A 27,998-nucleotide genomic window follows, 5' to 3' on the forward strand; every position below is an offset into this window, starting at 1 on the left:
CCGTGTTCGAGATATTTTCTTATTCAGGTGTATAGCCAGTGAGAACAGACATTTTGATGGAATACTTGGTTACAGTAGGAGAGTGTAGTAGTAGAAAGACAACACAGGAACCAGATCACCTCGTTTACCTTGGCATTCCTCCTCTGTTGTCAAACTAAACACATCAGAAGCTACCATAACAGATGCCAATAACTGTCCTCTAAAAGACATGGTATCACATATTTAAAAGACATCAAGATATACTGATATATTTACTCTCTTTGTGTAATGGTATGAATTCATAGCTTAAATCAAAAACATCTTAAAAACACTGCGTAGTGAGTGTGTATGGTAGTAGGGGCTTCGGTCGGGAAGATGGGGGGGGGTGCCTTTCCCCGTTTACAACATCTTCCTCTTCTCAAACTCCTGCGGAGAGAGGGACAGAACAAACAGGAGGGGAAAACAGGGGGAAGGAGAGGAAATAATTATTTATTCATGTGGATTCACAGTTTGTTTACATCTGGAAGCTACACGGGGTGGGGGATTGGAGGGGTTGCTAGTAGACCCTGACAAGGCACTTTCTTCCTGGGGAGGTGGGGGAAGGAATAACTTTGTCCCAAATGGCACCCCCATTCCCTACATAGGACTCAGGTCAAAAGTTGGGCACTATGGGTGCCATTTGGGATGTAGACAATTTCTCTCTCTCTCTCTCTCTCATCAGGGATTAATGAAGGAGATCCAGACAAATAACATTCAAAATTGTTATTTTGGATGCAAAGATAAATAAATACCTTACAAACCGAATAAGGCTATGCAAGGCTCATGTTCAGTGTGGAGTAGTCCATACACAGAAAACATGTATATTCACACCAAAGCATCAAGATCCATAGTCATATTATACGACAGTGAAAATAATAAGACGTAAAAGCACATAACCAAAAGGACGGAGAACATTACGGACGGGATGTCGCCGTTCATTAAATATCAGCAGAGGAAGGACGATAAAACAAACACTCTCCTTCCCATCCTAGAATTCCCCCACGCCACAGAGGAAAAAGCTTCCTTTATGCAAATGTCATTTATCAGGACTGAAAAACACATGCATGATGTTGCCCATTGGAAAATGCCTTACTTCCAAAATACCTGAATGTCTACTGCCACCAAGTGGTTGAAAATGTCTACTTCGGCTCAACGCCTCAACTTTGACAGAGTGCTAGAGCAACTTGGCGGGCTGTGTGTGTGTTATCTAATGTAACACTCAGGAGTGTTAAGGGAAGACGCCCTTCAGTCTCACGTGGGGCGGATTAAGTGTATCTGTACGCGCCGATCAAGGCCGGGCCCTTGACTTTCTGTGAAAGAGAGAGAGAGAAGAGGGGGAAGGAGAAAGAGACCGGGGGATGAGCGGGGCTGTGTTAGGGCTCCTGACGGGAGTGCTGACATGGTGGCCACGAGGCTTCAGGCACTCTGATGGATGGAAGGAGGGAGAAGGGTGGAAGGTGGCACAAGGTCCACTCATAGTCCAGAGGGAGAATGATCGAGACTATTCTCTCTGCTACCGCACGGCAAGCAGTACCGATGCGCCAGGTCTGGAACTAATAGGACCCTGACCAGCTTCTACCCCTAAGCCATAGGACTACTAAATAGTTTACCAATAGCTACCCGGACTACCTGTATTGACCTTTTTGCACTAAATGCGTTTGACTCATCACATACGCTGTTTATTACCTATCCTGTTGCCTAGTCAATTCATCCGTACCTATATGTACATACAGTGGGGCAAAAAAGTATTTAGTCAGCCACCAATTGTGCAAGTTGTCCCACTTAAGAAGATGAGAGAGGCATGTAATTTTCATCATAGGTACACTTCAACTATGACAGACAAAATTAGAAAAAAAAATCCAGAAAATCACATTGTAGGATTTTTAATGAATTTATTTGCAAATTATGGTGGAAAATAAGTATTTGGTCAATAACAAAAGTTTCTCAATACTTTGTTATATACCCTTTGTTGGCAATGACAGAGGTCAAACGTTTTCTGTAAGTCTTCACAAGGTTTTCACACACCGTTGCTGGTATTTTGGCCCATTCCTCCATGCAGATCTCCTCTAGAGCAGTGATGTTTTGGGGCTGTTGCTGGGCAACACGGACTTTCAACTCCCTCCAAAGAGGTTCTATGGGGTTGAGATCTGGAGACTGGCTAGGCCACTCCAGGAACTTGAAATGCTTCTTACGAAGCCACTCCTTCGTTGCCCGGGCGGTGTGTTTGGGATCATTGTCATGCTGAAAGACCCAGCCACGTTTCATCTTCAATGCCCTTGCTGATGGAAGGAGGTTTTCACTCAAAATCTCACGATACATGGCCCCATTCATTCTTTCCTTTACACGGATCAGTCGTTCTGGTCCCTTTGAGGAAAAACAGCCCCAAAGCAAGATGTTTCCACCCCCATGCTTCACAGTAGGTATGGTGTTCTTTGGATGCAACTCAGCATTCTTTGTCCTCCAAACACGACGAGTTGAGTTTTTAACAAAAAGTTATATTTTGGTTTCATCTGACATTCTCCCAATCTTCTTCTGGATCATCCAAATGCTCTCTAGCAAACTTCAGACAGGCCTGGACATGTACTGGCTTAAGCAGAGGGACACGTCTGGCACTGCAGGATTTGAGTCCCTGGCGGCGTAGTGTGTTACTGATAGTAGGTAATTCACTAGGTCCCCCCGTGTGGTTCTGGGATTTTTGCTCACTGTTCTTGTGATAATTTTGACCCCACAGTGTGAGAGCTTGTGTGGAGCCCCAGATCGAGGGAGATTATCATTGGTCTTGTATGTCTTCCATTTCCTAATAATTGTTCCCACAGTTGATTTCTTCAAACCAAGCTGCTTACCTATTGCAAATTCAGCCTTCCCAGCCTGGTGCAGGTCTACAATTTTGTTTCTGGTGTAATTTGACAGCTCTTTGGTCTTGGCCATAGTGGAGTTTGGAGTGTGACTGTTTGAGGTTGTGGACAGGTGTCTTTTATACTGATAACAAGTTCAAACAGGTGCCATTAATACAGGTAACGAGTGGAGGACAGAGGAGCCTCTTAAAGAAGAAGTTACAGGTCTGTGGGAGCCAGAAATCTTGCTTGTTTGTAGGTGACCAAATACTTATTTTCCACCATAATTTGCAAATAAATTCATTTAAAAAAATCCTACAATGTGATTTTCTGGATTTTTCTTCTCATTTTGTCTGTCATCGTTGAAGTGTACCTATGATGAACATTACAGGCCTCTCATCTTTTTAAGTGGGAGAACTTGCACAATTGGTGACTGACTAAATACTTTTTTGCCTCACTGTATCTACCTCAATTACCTCATTCCTCAACTTGGTACCCCGTGTATATAGCCAAGCTATCGTTACTCATTCTGTATTTATTCCTCGTTATTTTATATATATATATATATATATATATATATGCATGGTTGGGAAGGACCTGTAAGTAAGCGTTTTAATGTTCGTCTACACTTGTTGTTTACGAAGCATGTGACAATTTGATTTGAAGAGGGCAAGGACAGAGGAGAAGGGGAAATAGTGCTTGCTTGAGATATGTATTTAAGCAGAGGGGAAACGACTTTATTTTACATTTTTATATTGATCCTTTATTTAACGAGGCAAGTCAGTAAATAACAAATTCTTATTTACAATATGACGCTGGGCCAATTGTGCGCCACCCTATGGGACTCCCAATCACAGCCGGTTGTGATACAGCCTGTAAACGAAAGATGTAGATTAAGAGGAACAGGAGAGAGAAAGAGATGCGATCGTCCTTGTGTGTGTGTCAAAGGTGCTCAATACCGAAAGAAGGGGAGAGGTGGAGCAAGATGGAGAGATGAGGGCAGGAGGAAAGAGAGAGGGAGTGATGAAGAGTGCTGGTGTGCAACAGGGACATTTTGTCAAGGGAGGCCATGAGAAAGAGTGAAAAACGGAGCAAGCAGCACACATGGGTGACTGGAGGTTTATGTGGGCTTGACACAGTCTGCCTTGAATGCTAGGTGGGTGGAGTTTGCACATTTGGGACTATTATATCGGTGACATGCAAGTTTAATCTAGAGCATTTACAGTATTTGAAAGAAAACAAATACTTGAATCTAGGTGTGGACACAAGGAGAACTTCACCGACAAGCACAAACAAAACACTAGAGAGTTGGGCCTTGTACTGTACTGAGAGCTGAGCATGTTAAACCAAACCAAATTAATTACCCCCATCGGGCACTACTTAGTTTGTTTGCTCTGTTGTGTCGTGTGTATTATTACACCGATTACAGCAGCGCCAATGAGATTAACAGAGATGTATGAACACAAAATGGCTGGGAAATTAACAGGCTGAGAAATAGTTCAACATTACGCGCAATGATTATGAATTAAAATGAAAACAGTGCCACCGCCGCGCAAATCAATAACTGGCTGTTTGGGTTTGCCACCCTGCGCTCGCTCGTAATGAAAGAATAAGATGAATGGGTGTAATACAAGCTTGAACTTTTTATACGTCTTGTTAAAACCGGCTTCCTCCGGTGATAAATTGAAATATAGGCAGCAGCAGCGTAGAAGAGTTGCCCGCCCCGGCATCAACAGCCATGGTTATTAATTCCCCCTCATCGTTGCCTTTTGTTTATTACGTATTAAAAAAGTTCAATCCACAAGTCCCACAACCTTACTTGTTAACGAACCCAAAGACTGAAAACAACATAAAGGTTACTGTAAGTTCATTGTTTTTTTTTCTATGTCGAGATTAGGGTTGCACATTTTGGGGAATATTCAGAGGAGACTTTGTAGGAATTAACATGGAATATATGCAAATTAACTTTAATACCATTTAAATGTAGATGTTTTTTGCATTTGATATACACTGCTCAAAAAAATAAAGGGAACACTTAAACAACACAATGTAACTCCAAGTCAATCACACTTCTGTGAAATCAAACTGTCCACTTAGGAAGCAACACTGATTGACAATAAATTTCACATGCTGTTGTGCAAATGGACTAGACAACCAGTGGAAATTATAGGCAATTAGCAAGACACCTTCAATAAAGGAGTGGTTCTGCAGGTGGTGACCACAGACCAATTCTCAGTTCCTATGCTTCCTGGCTGATGTTTTGGTCACTTTTGAATGTTGGCGGTGCTTTCACTCTAGTGGTAGCATGAGACGGAGTCTACAACCCACACAAGTGGCTCAGGTAGTGCAGCTCATCCAGGATGGGACATCAATGCGAGCTGTGGCAAGAAGGTTTGCTGTGTGCCAGCGTAGTGTCCAGAGCATGGAGGCGCTACCAGGAGACAGGCCAGTACATCAGGAGACGTAGAGGAGGCCGTAGGAGGGCAACAACCCAGCAGCAGGACCGCTATCTCCGCCTTTGTGCAAGGAGGAGCAGGAGGAGCACTGACAGAGCCCTGCAAAATGACCTCCAGCAGGCCACAAATGTGCATGTGTCTGCTCAAACGGTCAGAAACAGACTCCATGAGGGTGGTATGAGGGCCCGACATCGACAGGTGGGGGTTTTGCTTACAGCCCAACACCGTGCAGGACGTTTGGCATTTGCCAGAGAACACCAAGATTGGCAAATTCGCCACTGGCGCCTTGTGCTCTTCACAGATGAAAGCAGGTTCACACTGAGCACGTGACAGACGTGACCGAGTCTGGAGACGCCGTGGAGAACGTTCTGCTGCCTGCAACATCCTCCAGCATGACCGGTTTGGCGGTGGGTCAGTCATGGTGTGGGGTGGCATTTCTTTGGGGGGCCGCACAGCCCTCCATGTGCTCGCCAGAGGTAGCCGGACTGCCATTAGGTACCGAGATGAGATCCTCAGACCCCTTGTGAGACCATATGCATGTGCGGTTGGCCCTGGGTTTCTCCTAATGCAAGACAATGCTAGACCTCATGTGGCTGGAGTGTGTCAGCAGTTCCTGTAAGAGGAAGGCATTGATGCTATGGACTGGCCCGCCCGTTCCCCAGACCTGAATCCAATTGAGCACATCTGGGACATCATGTCTCGCTTCATCCACCAACATTGCACCACAGACTGTCAAGGAGTTGGCGGATGCTTTAGTCCAGGTCTGGGAGGAGATCCCTCAAGAGACCATCCGCCACCTCATCAGGAGCATGCCCAGGTGTTGTAGGGAGGTCATACAGGCAGGGAGGCCACACACACTACTGAGCCTCATTTAGACTTGTTTTAAGGACATTACATCAAAGTTGGATCAGCCTGTAGTGTGGTTTTCCACTTTAATTTTGAGTGTGACTCCAAATCCAGACCTCCATGAGTTGATCAATTTGATTTCCATTGATAATTTGTGTGATTTTGTTGTCAGCACATTCAACTATGTAAAGAAAAAAGTATTTAATAAGAATATTTAATTCATTCAGATCTAGGATGTGTTATTTTAGTGTTCCCTTAATTTTTTTGAGCAGTGTATATACACACCATATCACATGGAGACCTTTTACCTTATGAGTAGACATCATTGCAAATGATTAAAACAATTGAAATAAAAATCATCTAGTTATGAATTGAACTTTAATTAAATTAGTTCAGGAAACTAACTAAATAAATATTGAATGATCCATCGCGTCTCCCAAAAATGTTTAACATACATCTCTAAAATTAGTCTAGAAACTAAAGCTTTGGTTGTCTTCCTCTCGGGCTTCCGTGTCTTCTCCCTGGACCTCCTCTGAACATCAGACTGAGGCCTCATCTTCACTGTCACTTTCCAACCTTGTGGAGGATGGCTCGTTGTCAAGGCTCAAAAAGCCAAAAATTTTCCCGGATGGCCACCAATTTTTCAACCATTGTATTGGTCAGCCAGTTGCGTGCTTTGTTGTGTGTGTTCCCAAACAAGGAACAGTTGCGCTCTGAGGCGGCTGATGTTGGTGGGATTTGGAGGATGGAGGCAAAAGGGGAAAGAGCCTCAGAACCATTAAGTTCCTTCCACCAGGTGACTGATGAGATATTAAACCTCCATCCCAAAGACCTTGCTTGGAAGCGTACTTCGCCAGACTGCCAAGAACCTTGCCCTCATCCAGGCCAAGGTGGCGAGACACGGTAGTGATGACACCATAGGCCTTGTTGAGCTCTGCGCCAGACAGGATGCTCTTGCCAGCATACTTGGAGTCCAATATGTACGCTACGAAGTGTATGGGCTTCAGGCAGAAATCTTCACGCTTTTTGATGCATTTCAGAACTGCAGTTTCCTCTGCTTGGAGCAACAGTGAAGTGGGCAGTACGGATTTCTTCTCTTCCATCTGCAAGCAGAGTCTGAACATCAGATAGGATGGCATTGTCTCCCATCAATCCATGCAATGGCTACTGCTATAGGTTTCAGGTTGCTTTCCGCTCTCTCCCAAAATACATCATCCAGGAGGATCCACTTGATGGGGCTGTCCATATTGGCAGACTGTAATATGGCCATTTCTTGGAGAGATTTTTATTGTACCTTTATTTAACTAGGCAAGTCAGTTAAGAACAAATTCTTATTTTCAATGACGGCCTAGGAACAGTGGGTTAACTGCCTGTTCAGGGGCAGAACGACAGATTTCTACCTTGTCAGCTCGGGGATTTGAACTTGCAGCCTTCCGGTTACTAGTCCAACGCTCTAACCACTAGGCTACCCTGCCTTGCCCTCCAGGAGATTGACAAACATGATGACACCACCACCCCAACAGGTGTTGCTGGGCAGCTTCAATGCGGTGCTCTTATTCTTCTCACTTTGCTTGGTGAGGTAGATTGCTGCTATAAATCTTGATGACCCTTTACAAACCTAACCATTTCCTTGGCTCTCTTGTAGAGTGTATCCATTGTTTTCAGTGCCAGGATGTCCTTGAGGAGCAGATTCAAAGAATGAGCAGCACAGCAAATGGGTGTGATGTGAGGGTAGGACTCCTCCACTTTAGACCGAGCAGCCTTCATGTTCACAGCATTGTCTGTCACCAGTGCAAATACATTCTGTGGTCCAATGTCATTGATGACTGCCTTCAGCTCATTGGCAATGTAGAGACCGGTGTGTCTGTTGTCCCTTGTGTCTGTGCTCTTGTAGAATACTGGTTGAGGGGTGGAGATGTGGTTAATTATTCCTTACCCACGGACATTCGACCACCCATCAGAGATGATTGCAATACAGTCTGCTTTCTCTATGAATTGCTTGACCTTCACTTGAACTCTGTTGAACTCCAGCAAATGAGTAGATAAAGCATGTCTCTGGTTGGAGGGGTGTATGCTGGGCAAAGAAGATTAAAAAAAATCTCTTCCAATACACATTGCCTGTGAGCATCAGAGGTGAACCAGTTGCATACACAGCTCGTGTAAGACATTCATCAGCATTTCTCTGACTATGTTCCTCCAATGAGTCAAATACAAACTTCTGACTCCAGGAGGACAATAAGCTGTTGCTATTGATAAGGTGTCTGATTCATCATTTTCACCTCGAATGGATGTAGAGGGACTTTTGTCAGAGGTTGCTTGTTGTGAACGCTGAGGGAACTTGATGCACTTGGACAGACTCTGCATCTTTGTTGCATTCTTCACATCTACATTAGCTGCAGTGAAAAGTCTCCACACATCAGATAGTGCCCGTTGCATTTTCCTTTAAAGAAAAAACTGAGTAAAAATAAAAACAAATACAATTCCATGTACAGATAAATGTTTTATCTAACTGCTTAACTATCTATCTTACAAAGGAGTTGTTTAGAAATGAAACATGTATGGAAATAGGTGAATTAACACTCAGTTAGCAGGCTCAAGCAAAATAAAACCCACTTGGTAGCAAAAACTAACTAGCAGAAACTGTTAACAAGTTAGAAATTATTTGAACACTTGTGTAGGCTACTATTTACTAGTTAACAAAAAAATAATGTCATAAAATATTTTCACCACACCCAGTAATTAAAACTTACTTAGAAAACATGTAGTCCTTGGCTCAGACAGTGTCGTGGTGTGGGCTCAATAGCATCTCATTAGTGTGCAAGATCTTGAGAATCAGCTGTACATGTGATGCACTGCACATGTGATGAAAAAATGCACTGTGCATGCAGATTGGAATTCCATTGACTTGGGGACAGTAAACAAAATATGCCACAAGACCCATAACTGCCTTTTGTATCACACAATTAAAATGTTGTTATAAGCTAATGTTTTTGATGAATTTAAGCAAAATCCCCCAAATTCCCAGGCTTAACGTCCCATGGAATATTTCATGAAGAATTTCCAGAAATTCTTTGCAACACTAGTCGAGATTGTTTTTAGTATATTTGAGGGAAGAGGAAAAGTTGGGATGTGGGACTAAAGCGACCAAAGTAACCCTTTTGCCGTCCTCCCCCAGCTATGGGAGAATGGTAGTATGGTAGTCCGTCGCGCCACTGAATGACATTTATCTATCGCTACGGGTCTCACCCATAGAGTTGGCTAGAGGGCTCGAGTCATGGTAAAGATAGATTAGCTCTTTAATACATCTCTCTAGTCTCACCTTGAACATGGTGCTGCCCAGTTGAGCCGGGGACATGCTGACCACAACGCCCGCCTGTTGTAGGGCGGCAATCTTCTCTTTGGCTCCACCCTTGCCCCCTGCGATGATGGCACCAGCGTGACCCATCCTACGGCCCGGCGGGGCAGTGAGCCCGGCGATGAAAGACACCACGGGCTTGGCATTTGTTCCCTGGGGGGGGGGGGGGGGGGACAAATAACAGAATAGACGTTCCAAAACAAAATACATTGTCTTCCTATTAACAGACCCTCAAATAGGTATTCCTAGAACAATCTTATTTTATTATTAAAATAAAAGGACAGTAAATGTTATATTCACATTCATGCCAATACTCTATTACATGCTCTGTCCAGATGTGTGTGAAAGAATCAATGAGACCATTTAATTGCATGGGCAGATACACACCCTCCACACCCCTCCCTGCCATTTCACATGATCTCATTCTCGCATAAGCAGGTTATTAGTCACGCGGACACTGATTAGCACTGGCCCTGTCCGCTCAGCTCGTCCTGATGGAGGCTAAATTCAACAGTTGAGATAGTCTTCCAGCGCTTGGCGGGAGGGGAGAGCGAGCTAATATTTCACACTCAGGAATAACATTGTATAGGAGATGACAGACAGGCTTGCTCATTAGGGCATGCTTAGGAAAACTTTTCGAATTGGGTAGCGAAAATGTGTGTTTCCTATTCGACCAGGTACTGTAGTGGCCACCCATTTCAGTATTTTTTTTGCCAAATGAACACAAGCCAGGCCTCTCTTCAGACACTCCTCAGGTACTTGCCTTGTGATAAGGCTCTCCTTCCATCTTTCTCTCCCTCAGATGAGAGTTAACACGGCGTGTAGAACAAACTGGCCGACAAGCCAGAAAAGGTGGTCCTCCTGCTTAAGTCTTTACTTCCCTGCTACCATGTCAGCGCATGCTTTCTAAATGGAACCCTACTGAAACTGGCAGGCATGTACAGCAAGACCACTGCCCGATGACCGCTATTCATTTCAACATGCTTGAAGACACTGCATAATTGTTTAAGCGGAGCAGCCAATCCGCTCGTCTCTCGGGCCAAGAAAATTAATTTGTTAAAAAAAAGTGGTTTTAAAAACCTGACTAACAATGTACAGTATTAACAAGAAATGGCTCTGAAAGCAAAATGTTCACTAAACGGGGGAATATGACTGCAATCAAGGGGGAAAAAAAGGTATCGGGAGGATACTAATTAGTCGAGGTGAATGTTTCCTCTTGTAAGGTGGCCCAACATTTTTTCCTCTAAATGGGTCAGAACAAGGGTGGCCATGCCTTTTCCTAAAGACTGACCTTCCTGCAGGCTTTTGTTCCACACCTGATTCTACTACTTATAGCTGCTTTTCAAGACCTTGACTAGCTGAAGTACGGCTGTAGCAAAAGCCTGAACACCCAGTAGCTTTCCAGGAGGAGTGGTGGCCACGTCTGTTTTAGAATCTCTATTCACAAAGCATCCCTGTCCATACAATCTTATTCATTATGGTCAACAAGGCAAAACTGATCCTGGATCAGCACTCCTACTTACTCAGACACTTTATGAATGCAGGCCCAATGCTGTTCTTTTAGCTAGGCCCTAAACACTCCAGTTCAGGCTCTCGCTTGTCCCATCCTAATGAATTCACAGCTTTGACAAACAAACCACCCCCTGTGTGAATCAACTTTTAAAACCTACTTGAACAAGTTAGGCTGTAATTAGTCAATGAATCTTCATCTTCCCTCAGAGAAGTCGGAGCATAAGAGAAGTCGAAATAGCATTTGAAAGTTCCCACCGCCTTTGTCCTACATTGTTAACCTTAGAGATCTATTACTTTAATAATGGAACTAAAGAGAAGGAGTAGGTCGTTTTCCTACCTCTTCTTCAGTTTGTTCCACCACAGGAGTAGGGGTGGAGGAGGAGGCAGGGGTTGTTTCGAAATGGGCCTTGCTGTATGCTCGGGGGTAGAGCCTCAATCTTGTCAGATTAAGACGACAAACAGACAATTACAAATTGATGAGGCCCCCTATTCGCACACTAGATGTGAATGGAGTGCGCTACACACGCCCCACCGCTTTCTAAAAATCACTCACCTGCCCTCCTAGACGACAATCGGTGTGTGTTAGTGAATGCATTGTGCTTGGGCTTTGCATTGTGCGTAAAGCACCTAGGAGAGAGAGAGAGAGAGAGAGAGCGAGCAGTGGCTAAGAGTTGAGGATGACAGGGAAAAGGATACATTTAGTGTTCACGTGGGTTAGCTGCCAAATACTCTGTCTCGTTGGAAAGCATGGGCCCAAAGGTGTTCCGTCGTAGGTAGCTCTTTAGTTTTACAAATGCATGGAGGCTGAAGAATACTAGGTGGGATTTAGAAGTAGAAGTCTCAAAAAGAAAAGCGCTTAAGACCTTCTGAAAAGGTGACTTACACTGAACAAAAATATAAAAACGCAACAAACAACAATTCCAGATTTTACAGTTACAGTTCATATATAAGGATATCAGTCAATTGAAATTAATTAGGCCATAATCTATGGATTTCACATGACTGGGAAAACAGATCTGCATCGGTTGGTCACAGATGCCTCATGCAGTGCAACACATTTTCTTTGCATAGAGTTGATCAGGCTGTTACACGTCGATCCAGAGCATCCCAAACGTGCTCAACGGGTAACATGTCTAGTGAGTATGCAGGCCATGGAAGAAATGGGACATTTTCAGCTACCAGAAATTGATCCTTGTGACATGGGGCTGTGCATTATGCTGAAACATGAGGTGGTGGCAGCAGATGAATGGCACAACAATGGGCCTCAGGATCTCATCACGGTATCTCTGTGCATTCAAATTACCATCAAAATGCAATTGTGTTCGTTACCCGTAGTTTATGCCTGCCCATACCATAACCCCACCATGGTGCACTCTGTTCACAACGTTGACATCAGCAAACCGCTTGCCCACACGACACCATTTTCCCAGTACAGTTGAAAATGGGATTCATCTCCAGCAGTTTGTGCAGACATTCTTCGGTTGTTCAAACCCATCAGCTGTCCGGTCTCAGACGATCCTGCAGGTGAAGAAGCCGGATGTGGAGGTCTGGAGTGATTCCACGTGGTCTGCGGTTGTGTGGCCGGTTGGACGTACTGCCAAATTCTCTAAAACAACATTGGAGGCAGCTTATGGTAGAAAAATTAACATTCAATTCTCTGGCAACAGCTCTGGTGGACATTTGTGCAGTCAGCATGCCAACATTCGTGCAGTCTGCACACTCCATAAAAAATTGAGACATCTGCCTCCCGGGCTGTGTCGCAGCCGGCCGAGACCGGGAGACGACGCACAATTGGCCCAGCGTCGTCCGGGTTAGGTGTGGGTTTGGCAGGCAGGGATGTCCTTGTCCCATCACACACTAGTGAATCCTGTGGCGGACTGGGGGCAATGCATGCTGACACAGTCACCAGGTGTACGGTGTTTCCTCCGACACATTGGTGAGGCTGGCTTCTGTGTTAAGCGAGCAGTGTGTCAAGAAGCAGTGCGGCTTGGCAGGGTCGTGTTTGAGGACACATGGCTCTTGACCGTCGCCTCTCCCAAGTCCGCACGGGAGTTACAGCGATGGAACAAGACTAACTACCAATTGGATATCACGAAATTGGAGAGAAAGAGGTAAAAAAAAAAAAACTTCTTACAACATTGTGTTGTGTGACAAAACAAAACATTTTAGAGTGGCCTTTTATTGTCCCTAGCACAAGGTGCACCTGTGTAATAATCATTATATTTAATAAGAGTCTTGATATGCCACACCTGTCAGGTGGATGGATTATCCTGGGAAAGGATAAGCACTCTCCAACAGGGATGTAAACAAATGCAAAAAAATCAGCTCATGAAACATGGGACCAAAACTTAACATGTTGACTTTATATTTTTATTCAGTATACTAAAACAGACCAGGTTGGCAAGCAGCACACAGTGTTAGAGGAATAGTTTTTCTATGTAGGCTAATGACCTCTAAAGTGTGTACTAATTTTAGCTCTGCGAAATTAAAAACATCAGAGCAACTTTTTGGTGCAAAGATCTCCCTTTCAAGGCTGCTCTTTTGTAAATTAGTTGTCTATTTTTATACATTGCATTTTTTGTTAGGCATATTTTATGTCAAGTGTAACACTTTGAATAAAGACCGATTTGACTCAAGCTCGACAATTTGATCTTCATCCCCTAAACTTAAATCGTGTACAAGTGGTCACCAAACGGTCGATCGCAATCTTCTAGTTGATCACCAAACTTTTCTGTAGAAAGGGCAATAAAGGCGTGTTTTTATTTCTTGCGCTGTTGGTTGTAGGTGCACTTCATTCAGAAGCCTTATGCATCGGGTAGGCAAAGTGTTCCTATTTTTAACTCTATTCAATACCATTACAAAACATAAAACGCACTTCTCCCTACTTCCACTCGCGCTGCAATGAATGAGTAGCCAAGTCTATCAATAGCCCTACATTTTTATTAGCAGCTCATCTCGTCTGTTTTAATAGAGGAATATTTTCACTTTCTCTGGTCATAGGAACAACATGAATTTGTGCATGAGGCAGATGCATTGCGACTTGAGTTTCACCATCAGGTGGAAGCTGGTGTCCCCTCTCTGATTAGTCTCACCCGGAGGAAAGGAAGGAGAGAGCGGAGACCTTGAGAGGAGGACACTCCGCTGATTTCTCCCTCCCTCAGCTGAGACTAATACTGTGTTCAAAACAACTGGGAAATCGGAAATCTCAGACATCCGTGCTTTCAAAATGGTTTTGAACAGTCATCCAACTCAGAGCTCTAGAAAGATGCCTGAATTCTGACTTTTCAGAATCACGGACGTCATGACTTGACCGCCCCCCCCAGTTGTCTTAAAAAGAACCATGACAGCAGTAAAATAAGAAAATATCATTCTTTAAATTTATGCTCAGCTGTGCCTCACAAGTGCTACACCGACTGATCTATAAGTCGGTGGAGAAAGATCATTTTATCAGCTACTGGTAAGGGCATGCCAATGTCTAGCTACTGGTAAGGGCATACCAATGTGATATTATATTCAACTTTTCTAGTCCCAAATGGCAACCTATCCCCTACAGTGTCATTGTATTGTACTATTCATGTACGATTGACTGTCGCTGTAATCAAGAATCTTCCTCTTGCCATCTAGCCAATTAGCTAGCAAACCAAATGCATAGATGGAGCCCTGAGCTAGATATAATATATTAGGCAAATAGATAGTTATAACATTATAGTTAACTAAGTTTTCTGAAAAACCTGGACATTTTGGGAAAGCTACTGACATTTTGCAACCCTAGAAAATAACATGTCTGAAGCATGGAATTGTTCTATGAGTGAAACTAAAGAGAGGAACATAATTTTGGGTCTGGCTTTGCATTCAGTGTTTCCGTTTCTCAACGTTGACAGAACAGCAACTCAGATAAAACAATTTCAGGCTTTGGTTAAACTGCTGCCTCTGGTGTTCAATGCTCGGCACACACACTCGACTTTCAGAGAACTACCCGCCGCTTTCAAATGGGCTTTTCATGCATGTTGGTGTCACGAGCCATTGGTCTCTGGTTGTCAACACTTTGGATGATTGGTTGAGCCGGTTTGTACATGAGGAAGGGAGAGAGAGTGTGTGCATCCCAAATGGCACCCTAAGCCCCATGTAGTGCACTACTTTTGACATGGGCCCAAAGGGCTCTGGTCAAAAGATGTACGCTATTAGGAAATATGGTGTTATTTTGGCCTCAGCCAAAGAGTTGTTCTCCCGAGACAGAGAGTGGTGAGAGATTTACATGCATTAGGGCAGCTGAAAGCACATGAAATTAATTTTCAGCTGCTGAACACCTGACAGACAGACAAACCTCTCTGTGTGTGTGTGTGCGCGCGTGCGTGTGTGTGTGTGTGCGCGTGCGTGTGTACACACACGTATTTTCTCAATCAAAATTCTGTGTCTTGACAAATCTAGAGGGCAAAACACACACTTGGCAATAACTGTTGCTGAAAGGCACAACTACTTTTCAAGCCTTGCATAATTCACCATCCATGCTCCAAAGATCAGTCTCTCCCACACCTGCCTGGAACGAGTGTGTCAATCAAAGGTGTGTGCTGTATTCTGCACCATGAACCCTAACTGGAAGTACATTCAGTTAACTTCCTAACTGGAAGTAAACACTCCACTCCTATTCCCCAGGCGCTCTCTTTTGATGACTTCTGTAACCGTAATAGCCTTGGTTTCATGCATGTTAACATTAGAAGCCTCCTCCCTAAGTTTGTTTTATTCACTGCTTTAGCACACTGCCAACCCAGATGTTCTAGCCGTGTCTGAATCCTGGCTTAGGAAGACCACCAAAAATTCTGAAATCTTCATCCCTAACTACAACATTTTCAGACAAGGGGGCGGTGTTGCAATCTACTGCAAAAATAGCCTGCAAAGTTCTGTCCTACTATCCAGGTCTGTACCCAAAGAATTTGAACTTCTACTTTTAAAAATCCACCTCTCTAAAAACAAGTCTCGCACTGTTGCCGTCTGCTATAGACCACCCTCTGCCCTCAGCTGTGCTCTGGACACCATATGTGAACTGAAACATGATTAACATCCCAGCCATCCTACAATCTAAGCTTGATGCCCTCAATCTTATACAAATTATCAATGAACCTACCAGGTACCACCCCAAAGCCGTAAACACGGGCACCCTCATAGATATCATCCTAACCAACTTGCCCTCTAAATACACATCTGCTGTTTTCAACCAAGATCTCAGTGATCACTGCCTCATTGCCTGCATCCGTAATGGGTCAGCGGTCAAACGACCTCCACTCATCACTGTCAAAAGCTCCCTGAAACACTTCAGCGAGCAGGCCTTTCTAAACGACCTGGACGGGGTATCCTGGAAGGATATTGATCTCATCCCGTCAGTAGAGGATGCCTGTTTGTTTGTTTTTTTTAAACACCTTTTTACCATCTTAAATAAAGCATGCCCCTTTCAAGAAATTTAGAACCAGGAACAGATATAGCCCTTGGTTCTCTCCAGACATGACTGCCCTTAACCAACACAAAAACATCCTATGGCGTTCTGCATTAGCATCGAACAGCCCCCGTGATATGCAACTTTTCAGGGAAGCTAGAAACCAATATACACAGGCAGTTAGAAAAGCCAAGGCTAGCTTTTTCAAGCAGAAACTTGCTTCCTGCAACACAAACTCAAAAAAGTTCTGGGACACTGTAAAGTCCATGGATAATAAGAACACCTCCTCCCAGCTGCCCACTGCACTGAAGATAGGAAACACTGTCACCACCAATAAATCCACGACAATTGAGAATTTCAATAAGCATTTTTCTACGGCTGGCCATGCTTTTCACCTGGCTACCCCTCCTACCCCGGTCAACAGCACTGCACCACCCACAGCAACTCGCCCAAGCCTTCCCCATTTCTCCTTCTCCCAAATCCAGTCAGCTGATGTTCCGAAAGAGCTGCAAAATCTGGACCCCTACAATTCAGCCGGGCTAGACAATCTGGGCCCTTTCTTTCTAAAATGATCTGCCGAAATTGTTGCCACCCCAATTACTAGCCTGTTCAACCTCCCTCTCGTGTCGTCTGAGATTCCCAAAGATTGGAAGGCAGCTGCGGTCATCCCCCTCTTCTAGGGGGACACACTCTTGATCCAAACTGCAACAGACCTATACCTATCCTACCCTGCCTTTCTAAGATCTTCGAAAGCCAAGTCAACAAACAGATAACCAACCATTTCGAATCCCACCATACTTTCTCCGCTATGCAATCTGATTTCAGAGCTGGTCATGGGTGCACCTCAGCCACGCTCAAGGTCCTAAACGATATCTTAACCGCCATCGATAAGAAACAATAGTGTGCAGCCGCATTCATTGACCTGGCCAAGGCTTTCGACTCTGTCAATCACCACATCCTCGTCGGCAGACTCGATAGCCTTGGTTTCTCAAATTATTGCCTCGCCTGGTTCACCAACTACTTCTCTGATAGAGTTCAGTGTGTCAAATCAGAGGGCCTGTTGTCCGGGCCTCTGGCAGTCTATGGGGGTGCCACAGGGTTCAATTCTTGGACCGACTCTCTTCTCTGTATACAACAATGAAGTCGCTCTTGCTGCTGGTGAGTCTCTGATCCACCTCTACGCAGACGACACCATTCTGTATACTTCTGGCCCTTCTTTGGATACTGTGTTAACAACCCTCCAGACGAGCTTCAATGCCATACAACTCTCCTTCCGTGGCCTCCAATTGCTCTTAAATACAAGTAAAACTAAATGCATGCGCTTCAACTGATCGCTGCCAGCACCTGCACGCCCGTCCAACATCACTACTCTGGACGGTTCTGATTTAGAATATGTGGACAACTACAAATAACTAGGTGTCTGGTTAGACTGTAAACTCTCCTTCCAGACTCACATCAAACATCTCCAATCCAAAGTTAAATCTAGAATTGGCTTCCTATTTCGCAAAAAAGCATCCTTCACTCATGCTGCCAAACATACCCTCATAAAACTGACCATCCTACCGATCCTCGACTTCGGCGATGTCATTTACAAAATGGCCTCCAGTACCCTACTCAATAAATTGGATGCAGTCTATCACAGTGCCATCCGTTTTGTCACCAAAGCCCCATATACTACCCACCACTGCGACCTGTATGCTCTCATTGGCTGGCCCTCGCTTCATACTCGTCACCAAACCCACTTGCTCCAGGTCATCTACAAGTCCCTGCTAGGTAAAGTCCCCCTTATGTCAACTCGCTGGTCACCATAGCAGCACCCACCTGTAGCATGCACTCCAGCAGGTATATCTCTCTGGTCACCCCCAAAACCAATTCTTCCTTTGGCCGCCTCTCCTGCCAGTTCTCTGCTGCCAATGACTGGAACGAACTACAAAAATCTCTGAAACTGGAAATACTTATCTCCCTCACTAGCTTTAAGCACCAGCTGTCAGAGCAGCTCACAGATTACTGCACCAGTACATAGCCCATCTATAATTTAGCCCAAACAACTACCTCTCCACCTACTGTATTTATTTATTTATTTACCATTCCTGTGTTTTACTTGCTATATTATATTTATTTTCTACTGTATTATTGACAATGTTTGTTTTACTCCATGTGTAACTCTGTTGTTGTATGTGTCGAACTGCTTTGCTTCATCTTGGCCAGGTCGCAATTGTAAATGAGAACTTGTTCTCAACTTGCCTACCTGGTTCAATAAAGGTGAAATAAAACAAATTAAAAAAATAAAAACATGCACTATAGCTCACACCCTCAGCCTGTCCAGAATCCCAAGATCCATTAGCAGGTGAGAACACACACAGTATGTCTTACTATACTTGAGGACTTTAGAGGACCAAAAAATGACTCCCATTCAAAATCCTATTTTCCTTAACACCCAACCCTAATTCTAACCTTAAAATGGCCTTTTTACAAGTAAAGGACCAGCAAAATGTCCTCACTTCTCTGTATTTTAGTTAGTTTATCATTCTTGTGAGCACTTCTGGTACTCACAAGTATAGTGAAACATGTCCACCCACCCACGCACACGTTTTGGACCTGGGGGCTCGGAGTGAGACTTCCCGAGGGGGTCGTCGGAATCAAAGAGATGAAAGGGAGTACCTGACAGAACTACACTCGTCGTTCAAAAAGGGTCTGGATGATTCACAAAAGTACTGGTGGACCATTGGCAAAGTGTTAACAGTCTGGTAGCATGTTTAATGTGTGGGTCTCCCCTCTTACAGAGTTGTGCTGTTTGAGGTAATCGGCAGCGTTCTCCTCGGCGTTGCCTCCGATCTCTCCGATCAAGATGATGCCCTCCGTCTTAGGGTCCTGCAGGAATACCTCCAGGCAGTCAATGAAGTCTGTCCCATTGAAGGGGTCCCCGCCAATGCCTGAACAAAAACCATTAGAAATCACTGTTACGCTGCTTATATCCAGAAGATGAATGTCAGGCGTGACCGAAGGCATAGAGTACCATGTACTCATCATTTTTTAGGTTGAATTGGTTTTATATGTGACTTGGGAAGTGTTATGGTTGCATTAAAAATAACTACGCTTAGTGCACAAAAGATTAGGAGCGCTTTCTTAAAATTGTTTTGCACCCCCTTTTGCCCTCAGAACAGCCTCAACTCATCGGGGCATGGACTCTACAAGGCGTCGAAAGTGTTCCACACTGATGCTGGCCGATGTTGACTCCAATGCGTCCCACAGCTGTGTCAAGTTGGCTGGTTATCCTTTGGGTGGTGGGCCATTCTTGATGCACACGAGAAACTGTTGAGCGTAAAAAACCCAGCAGTGCTGCAGTTCTTGACAAACCGGTGTGCCTGGCACTTACTACCACAACCCATTCAAAGGCACTTAAAAATATTGTCTTACCAATTCACCCTCTGAATGGCACACATGCACAATCCAAGAAATAATAAATCTAATTGTATGAGTCACATGCGCCGAATACAACAGGTGGACAACGACCCAAAGCATACTTCCAAAGATGTGGAAAAATGGTTTACGGACAACAAAGTCAAGGTATTGGAGTCAGGACCTCAGACTGGGGCGAAGGTTCACCTTCCAACAGGACAACAACCCTAAGCACACAGCAAATACAATGCAGTAGTTGCTTCGGGACAAGTCTCCGAATGTCCTTGAGTGGCCCAGCCAGAGCTCTGACTTGAAAATCGAAAATCTCTGGAGAGACCTGAAAATAGCAATGCTCCCCATCCAACCTGACAGAGCTTGAGATGATCTGCAGAGAAGAATGGGAGAAACTCCCCAAATACAGGTGTGCCAAGTTTGTAGAGTCACACCCATGAAGACTCAATGCTGTAATCGCTGCCAAAGGTACTGTAATGTAATGTAACAAAATATGGAAAAGGTCAAGGGGTCTGAAATCTTTCTGAAGGCACTGTATTTTGTCTATACCAGGGATGGGCAACTGGTGGCCCTTTTTGTAGGCCAGCGGAAAAATCTCCACGCCCCATGGCAAAGTGTCCAATTGCATGAAATCATTCTAAAACTTCAGATTTCTCTCTCTGCCGTCAAGAGGGGAGAAAACAATTTTAGTTAGTGAAATTGTGTTGTTTTAAATTTTCCTTAGGGCTCTCAAAAAGGCTAGGGCCGGCTTTGACTGCATGGGTGGGTACACAGAACCACTGAGGCCCCTCATGATCAGTTCAGAGGTTTTAGTGGCCCCCACCCCCATTAAAGTTGCTCATCCCTGGTCTATACATTTGCAGTATGTGTATATCATAACGTACCGATGCAGAGAGACTGTCCCAGGCCAACTTGTGAAGTCTGGTGAACAGCTTCATATGTGAGAGTTCCCGATCTTGAGACAATGCCTGACAGAAAAACAAAATACCTTTATTTCACACTGGTGTCCGGTGCCAACACAGTTCCCTTTTCTGTCAGTAGATAAGGAGAGACTGAGGACAAGTTCCAATTCTCTTAACATGCATCCTTCCTTCTTCTTGAGAGGTAAGGAGGAAGGATGCATTTTTAAGTATTGGAAAGGACCTGCATTCATACTGTATGGGTGCACCCCAAATTGCACCATCTTCCCTACTTTTGACTGGAGCCCCAGGGACTATTGTGAACAGGGTAGCATTGGGGACACAGACACTGTATGCCTTCGCAATGAGCAGCAAGTGGTGTAGGATGTCTGTGCAGCGATGCAGCTCCCCAGCAGTCACTACACCAGTGGAGGTTGGTGGGAGGAGCTATAGGAGGACAGGTTCATTGTAATGACTGGAATGGAACAAAAGGAACAGAGTCAAGCATGTGGTTTCCATATGTTTTGACACCGTTCCATTTATTCCATTCCAGACAGACATTACAATGAGCCCGTCCTCCTATAGCACCTCCCACCAGCCTCCAATGCACCTGGAGAAACATTTGCTATGGCCGTTTCTGCTGCCTACACGGCTGCAGCACTGACAACTTATCAAACGGTCTGCCGTGAGACAGTGAAGAAAAGAAACTGCTTGGTCGCTCGCTGAGCAACTATCGTTGATAGCCACATGGGCAGAGGTCCTTTCTCCCTCTCACAATTCAACTGCACGCATGTAAATTTGGAGACTGAAGCAAGTATTGTAGGATCTCTAACTTACTGTTAACTTTCCATCACAGAACAAGATGTTGGTCTGTCAGCATTATGACACAGCTGCCAAGTAAAAGCAGATTTTATTCAATGATTCAAAAATGTCTCACCAATCCTCCCTTTCTTGTGAATGTGGCCCGGCATGATCCCGATCTTGCATTCTCCCGGCTGCAAAATAGGAAATCACAAAGTTAACACCAAGAGAGTGTGTGTGTGTTCTAGCCTCTTACGTTGACCACTCTAAAGCAGTTGCAGCCAATGAGGCAGGTAGCACCCTGGCGCAGCAGCTTGTATGTGTGTATACTACATACCAGTGTGTATATTCTTACATTAATAACGCCGGGGCAGTTGGGGCCGATGAGGCGCGTGGTGCTCTGGCGCAACAGCTTGTGTTTGACCTTGACCATGTCCTGCTGGGGGATGCCCTCTGTGATGCACACCACCAGGGGCATGCCAGCGTCGATGGCCTCCATGATGGCGGCACCCGCGAATGGAGGGGGCACGTAGATCACTGTGGCCTCGGCCCCGGTGCCCTCTCTCGCCTGGAGGTGTGGGACATGGTGAATTTAGGGCTTGCTATTCATCAATGTATGTATTTAACAATTTCTTAACCAGGCAAGTTAGTTCAGAACCAGTTCACTTTTAGGGAAACACAAATAGTGGAACACATTTAACCTCCTTGACAGAGTTGAAGACAGGCACGCCAAGGTGTGTCCTCCCCCCCTTGCCGGGGGACACGCCACCGACTAGCCGGGAGCCATAGTCGATTGCCTGCTGACTGTGAAACGTCCCCTAGAGGGGGAGAGAAAGAGGAAGAGTCAGAGAGAATCAGCAAGTCCCAATCCACCCAGTCGTTTCTCTTGACCTTAGCCCGCTTCAATGTTTGATTGCAGATCTGCAAGATGGAAGCAATATTGTGACGTTCCTTCAGTTCAAAGGGTTAGGGCCAATGGGAAAGGGTAGGGAGGGAGCAGCTGACAGTGTGTGATGGATGGAGAGGGGAATTGTCCCAGTCACTGGCAGCGCCATCCGCCAACCTTGAGATATCATTAAAGCCAGGTAGTGGGGAATGAGGAGAACAGGCCTGCCATCCACCATTAATCAACTGGGCAGAATGGTGTCCGGTGCCCGCAGTGGGAGGGGGCATAGGAATCAAGCTGACATGGATGGGCACACAGACACCACCAGCATAAGACTAGGTACATCAGCAGGTAAATCAATGACTATGTGAATGGGGGTCTCCGAGATTTGGTACATGGTATTTCACGGTGTCTGTCACTTAGTATCCCATTGACCTAAATGCATGACTAAGTGAAAATTCAACTTAAGTGTAAGTTAGGATTCACCTGTAAGTGAAAGGGGCTTAGGTTGGCATCACATTCAATCAGTTTAAATCCAACCCAGGCACACTAAATGACCATAATCAAATGGCATCATGTCTCTGTATTTCTTGAGGTCATCAATAAAAAATAAATCACTCACAGTCCCACCTTCACTTTTTCAGGGGCATTGAGTCCAATAATGTGTTGTAATATAATAATAATAATAACATTATGAATATTCAACCTACCAAGTTCCATCAGCCTTCTCAGTTAATAATTACAGAGGCTGTTAAGAAACGCTATAGATAAGCGGCTACGAAGGCCAACTACGACATGTCCAAAACCAATGACCCTAAAGTTAAAACTATAATTACCAGCAGTAAAGAGAAAGGAAAGACTGAGCCAGCAATTTTTTCCCCTCGCAACGCAGATATCTTTTCATTTCAATACTTCTTCCATTCTCCAGACTCATCTTTTTTTACTCCCTCTGTTCATTTATAAACGCAACGTGCACTGTCTGCTCACTTTGCGCTTTCCCCCCATTGATGGCAGTCCTAACTATCATCCACTAATGAAAGGACAATGAATTTTAAGTATATGGCTTGATAAGCAAACCATAGACGAAAGTCGGTGTGCAGCAGCAGCAGCGACACGAGTCATTGCTCAGCCCTTTCTAATTAGCATGAGTGTTCATTAAGAAGAACTATATTTAATAACACTATATTAAGTCGAAGAGTTGTTGGAGAGGAGGGGGGACGGTCATTAACCTACAAGGTGAAAGCGGAGAGAGGTGTTCGCTTGTTGGACAATGACGCCGATACTCTTCTATCGACTTTGACAGAGACCTTCCATCCTCATCCAAGGCGATATTGTGGAAAGAGATTATGGGGTCATTTAACGACCACTCGTTGTCTGTGGATAAGGTGCTCAGTTGCAGAAACAGCTACTGTTTGCTGCTTAATTATTTATTTTTTTACTTTAATATTTTTTTAACTCAAAGTAACATCGCAAATTCAAATCCTTAGCTAGTGGATACAGTTGGTTATTTTTAAATCTCTATGCCTACATGCTCCTCCTCCTCCTCTTATCAATTAATGTTTTGGGAAGATTATTGAGCTGTTTTGACTCTGCACAGGCAGATCTTCAACAATGTCTGTTGACAGTGAAACAATAACCCAATCAGGGTTGTGTTCATTCGGCACCAAACAGATGAAAGCAGACTGAGACAGGGAGGGACTACCTGGACTTGTCTTATAGGAAACACACATTTTAAATAATTTCAGTTGCAAAAGTTAAGATTTCCTTTGAGTGCCGTAATGAATACAACACAGTTGAATGCAGAAAACAGCCAGTGTCGGCTGGGTGTTGTGTAGCATACACACCTGCTTCCCTGTGAAGCCTTGGCAAATGACCTTGGTGTCTTTGTCAATGTAGAGGTGCTTCCTTGAAGCAGTATAACAGTTCCTTACCCCATTTTGCTGCACTGCAAATGGAGACAGAAGGAGAGGAAAGTGAGACCACACACAGGTGAGATTTCCAAAAAACACTATTGTCAAAGTCACATCATGATGGAAAGCGGAGAAGGATTGCCATCTAGGAGACGTAGTCCAGCGTTGTTGCCTGAGCTGTTGTCACATGATGTTCCTCTAATTAGTTTAAATCCAATTAAAACAGACCTGAAGGTAGGCCCAGCAGCTATGTTCCAAAACCTACAGCACACAGTAGCAACTGTTAGAAGTAAAACACACATACACTATGTAGGCCACTACGCTTGGATAACGAGTTTTTTGCTACCCATTGTGCCTATTCCCTCAGGATTGAAATTGGAAGGAAGGGAAAGGGGGACACCTAGTCAGTTGTACAACGGAATGCATTCAGCTGAAACATGTCCTCCGCATTTAACCCAACCCCTGAATCAGAGAGGTGCGGGGGACTTAATCGACATCATCGGCACCTGGGTTAACTACCTTGCTCTGGGGAAGAAATAAATATGTTTTAGCTTGTCAGCTCCGTGACTCGATCCAGCAACCTTTCGGTTACTGGCCCAACGCTTCAACCCGCCAAGAGAAGCCATGAATATGAACGGCATTAGCCATGAATATGAACGGCATTATCCAGCAACCTTTCGGTTACTGGCCCAACGCTTCAACCCGCCAAGAGAAGCCATGAATATGAACGGCATTAGTATGTGCAGTTCTGTATGGCAGTCATGGTGAGATTATTATTTCACAAATGGCCGGTTATAAATAAGGGGAAAGAAACAAATTACCATGAATGTGTAATCTACAGACGTGTGAGATTCTGGAAAAATTGAGAAAAAAAAATATATCTGCTCTTTGTCCATGAACGCTTGCTAGAACAGAGGGCAACTAAGTGTCAATACAGGATTAAGATTGAATCCTACTACACCGGTTCTGACACTCATCGGATGTGGCAGGTCTTGAAAACTGTTACGGACTACAAAGGGAAACCCAGCTGCGAGTGGCCCAGTGACGCAAGCCAACTAGACGAGCTACATGCCTTTTATGCTCGCGTCGAGGCAAACAACACTGAAGCATACATGAGAGCACCAGCTGTGATGGACGACTCTGTTGAAACACTCTCGGTAGCCGATGTGAGCAAGACCTATAAACAGGTCAATATTCACAAAGCCAGACAGATTACCAGGACGTGTACTCAAAGCATGCATGGACCAACTGTCAAGTGTCTTCACTGACATTTTCAACCTCTCCCTGACCGAGTCTGTAATACCTACAAGTTTCAAGCAGACCACCATAGTCCCTGTGCCCAAGTAACCTGCCTAAATGATTACCGCCCTGTAGCACTCACATCTGTAGCCATGAAGGCTGGTCATGGCTCACATCAACAGCATCCTCCCAGACCCACTCCAAATTGCATACCGCCCCAACAGAGCCACAGATGACGCAATTTCTACTGCACTCAACACTTCCCTTTCCCACCTGGACAAAAGGAACACCTATGTGAGAATGCTGTTCATTGACTACAGCTCAGTGTTCAACACCATAGTGCCCACGAAGCTCATCACTAAGCTAAGGACCCTGGGACTAAACACCTCGCTCTGCAACTGGATCCTGGACCGCCCCCAGGTGGTAAGGGTAGGCAACAACACATCTGCTACGCTGATCCTCAACACTAGCGCCACTCAGGGGTGTGTGCTTAGTCCCCTCCTGTACTCCCTGTTCACACACAACTGCATGGCCAAACAACTCCAACACCATCATTACATTTGCTGACGACACAACAGTGGTAGGCCTGATCACTGAAAATGATGAGACAGCCTATAAGGGAGGAGGTCAGAGACCTGGCTGTGTGGTGCCAGGACAACAACCTCTCCCTCAATGTGAGCAAGACAAAGGAGCTGATCGTGGACTACAGGAAAATGCCGGCCAAACAGGCCCCCATTAACATCACAGGGCTATAGTGGAGCGGGTTTAGAGCTTCAAGTTCCTTTGTGTCCACATCACCAACAAACTAACATGGTCCAAGCACACCAACACAGTCGTGAAGAGGGCACGACAAAGCCTATTCCCCCTCAGGAGACTGAAAAGATTTGGCATAGGTCCTCAGATCCTCAAAAGGTTCTACAGCTGCACCATTGAGAGCATCCTGACGGGTTGCATCACTGCCTGGTATGGCAACTGCTCGGCCTCCGACCGCATGACAGTACAGAGGGTAGTGCGTACGGCCCAGTAAATCACTGGGGCCAAGCTTCCTGTTATCCAGGACCTCTATACCAAGTAACTTTAGTTAAGTGAACAATTTCTTAAATTACGGTACACTAAAGATATGCTTCTTTCAGTGAAGTAACTGGTAGCTTGGTTAACTCTTTTCAGAGTACTTCTAAACAGCTTCTACCCCCAAGCCATAAGCCTCCTGAACATCTAATTAAATGGGTTAAGTAAGGTTCCTTTCTTTTTCGGCATCACTACATCAGACCTGCCTAATTCTCACTTTAAAACATCGTTTGTGTTTAATAGGCTAAATCACACTCTGATAACATATCATCCCAAAGTGATCTGTTCGTGCAATTTGTAGTCTGACATTTGAGATTTCATATGATAATTTTTTCCCACGAAGTAGTTTGGATGTAGTGAACTACTTTTTCAAAGTAACTTTAAGTTAAGTAAAGTAAACCCTTTCTTAAATGAAGGTACACTAAAGCTATGCTTCTTTCAGTCAAGTAATTGGTAGCTTGGTTAACTCTTTTCAGAATACAAGTACTATAGTTTCCCCCAACACAGCAACCAATATAGCCTGTAGTTACTTCCATATAAAGAGATAACGTTGTAAATCACAAATTGAAAGCTTTACTAACGTTGACTGTTTGTAACGTTACAATACAATGGGGGAGTAACGTTAGGTAGCATTAGCTTACCAAGTGCCCAGCTAACGTTACATGACAGTTACGTTATAGTATAGTTAACTACATGCCCTAATCTCATTTAAAGAATTGACACGCTAAATATAAAGCCTAAAGGACAAGCACGGTCAAAGTTCAGTAGTTCGGACTGTGTGGCCTGGAAATTGATGCGCTATCTATCAGCATGCTAAAACAGTTAGCCAGTAATAGAGGCCCTTGCGTTGCTTGCCATCGCTACCCTGTGAGCAAGAAACCCCAAATTCCGTCCAAAACGTGCTCCGTGAAGCACTTCATTTAGCAGAACCTAAACAGTTTAAAGACTTGAGGAGAACACATATGTTGTTGTACTTACAGAGCAGCCGGGCAAACAACCTACTATTCGACATCTTCGGTCATTCACCAATGACACCGGAGGCTACGGACCTACACTTAAAAGGCAAAGGGCTGACTACAAATATGCCCAACTAATAAAACGTACTGCAAACGTTTTTGAACTTGTTTAACCGAGATACCAATTTCACTATGTTGTTATTATACCTATTATTTAAGTCGCTGATAAAAATAGTACAACCAGTGAGATGGAAATTTCTCCAGGCATAAGATTCAAGGTTGGCTTTAAAACAGCAAAGAATTCTGGAAAGTGGAGTTCAAACTTTCATCAACAACTCGGATGAGGCTTGCATGCCTCAAACACTAAAGTGCCTGTTAT

The 27,998-nt window shown here is 44.5% G+C and overlaps 1 protein-coding gene across 1 annotated transcript; it reads right to left on the bottom strand.

The window, feature by feature from the left end:
• On the bottom strand, positions 1-27,914 carry LOC139374911 (succinate--CoA ligase [ADP/GDP-forming] subunit alpha, mitochondrial-like). The gene is made up of 9 exons (XM_071116134.1): positions 27,642-27,914; positions 24,291-24,391; positions 22,262-22,378; positions 21,916-22,128; positions 21,697-21,754; positions 20,745-20,828; positions 19,231-19,382; positions 9,474-9,662; positions 1-405 (listed from the first exon to the last, which is right to left on the bottom strand). The coding sequence occupies exons 1-9, from the start codon at positions 27,673-27,675 to the stop codon at positions 379-381; spliced, it is 975 nt and encodes a 324-aa protein (XP_070972235.1). The 5' UTR covers positions 27,676-27,914; the 3' UTR covers positions 1-378.
• Positions 27,915-27,998: the final 84 nt, after the last annotated feature.

The sequence above is a fragment of the Oncorhynchus clarkii genome, chromosome 19 (assembly GCF_045791955.1).
Source record: "Oncorhynchus clarkii lewisi isolate Uvic-CL-2024 chromosome 19, UVic_Ocla_1.0, whole genome shotgun sequence".
Lineage (NCBI taxonomy): Eukaryota > Metazoa > Chordata > Actinopteri > Salmoniformes > Salmonidae > Oncorhynchus > Oncorhynchus clarkii.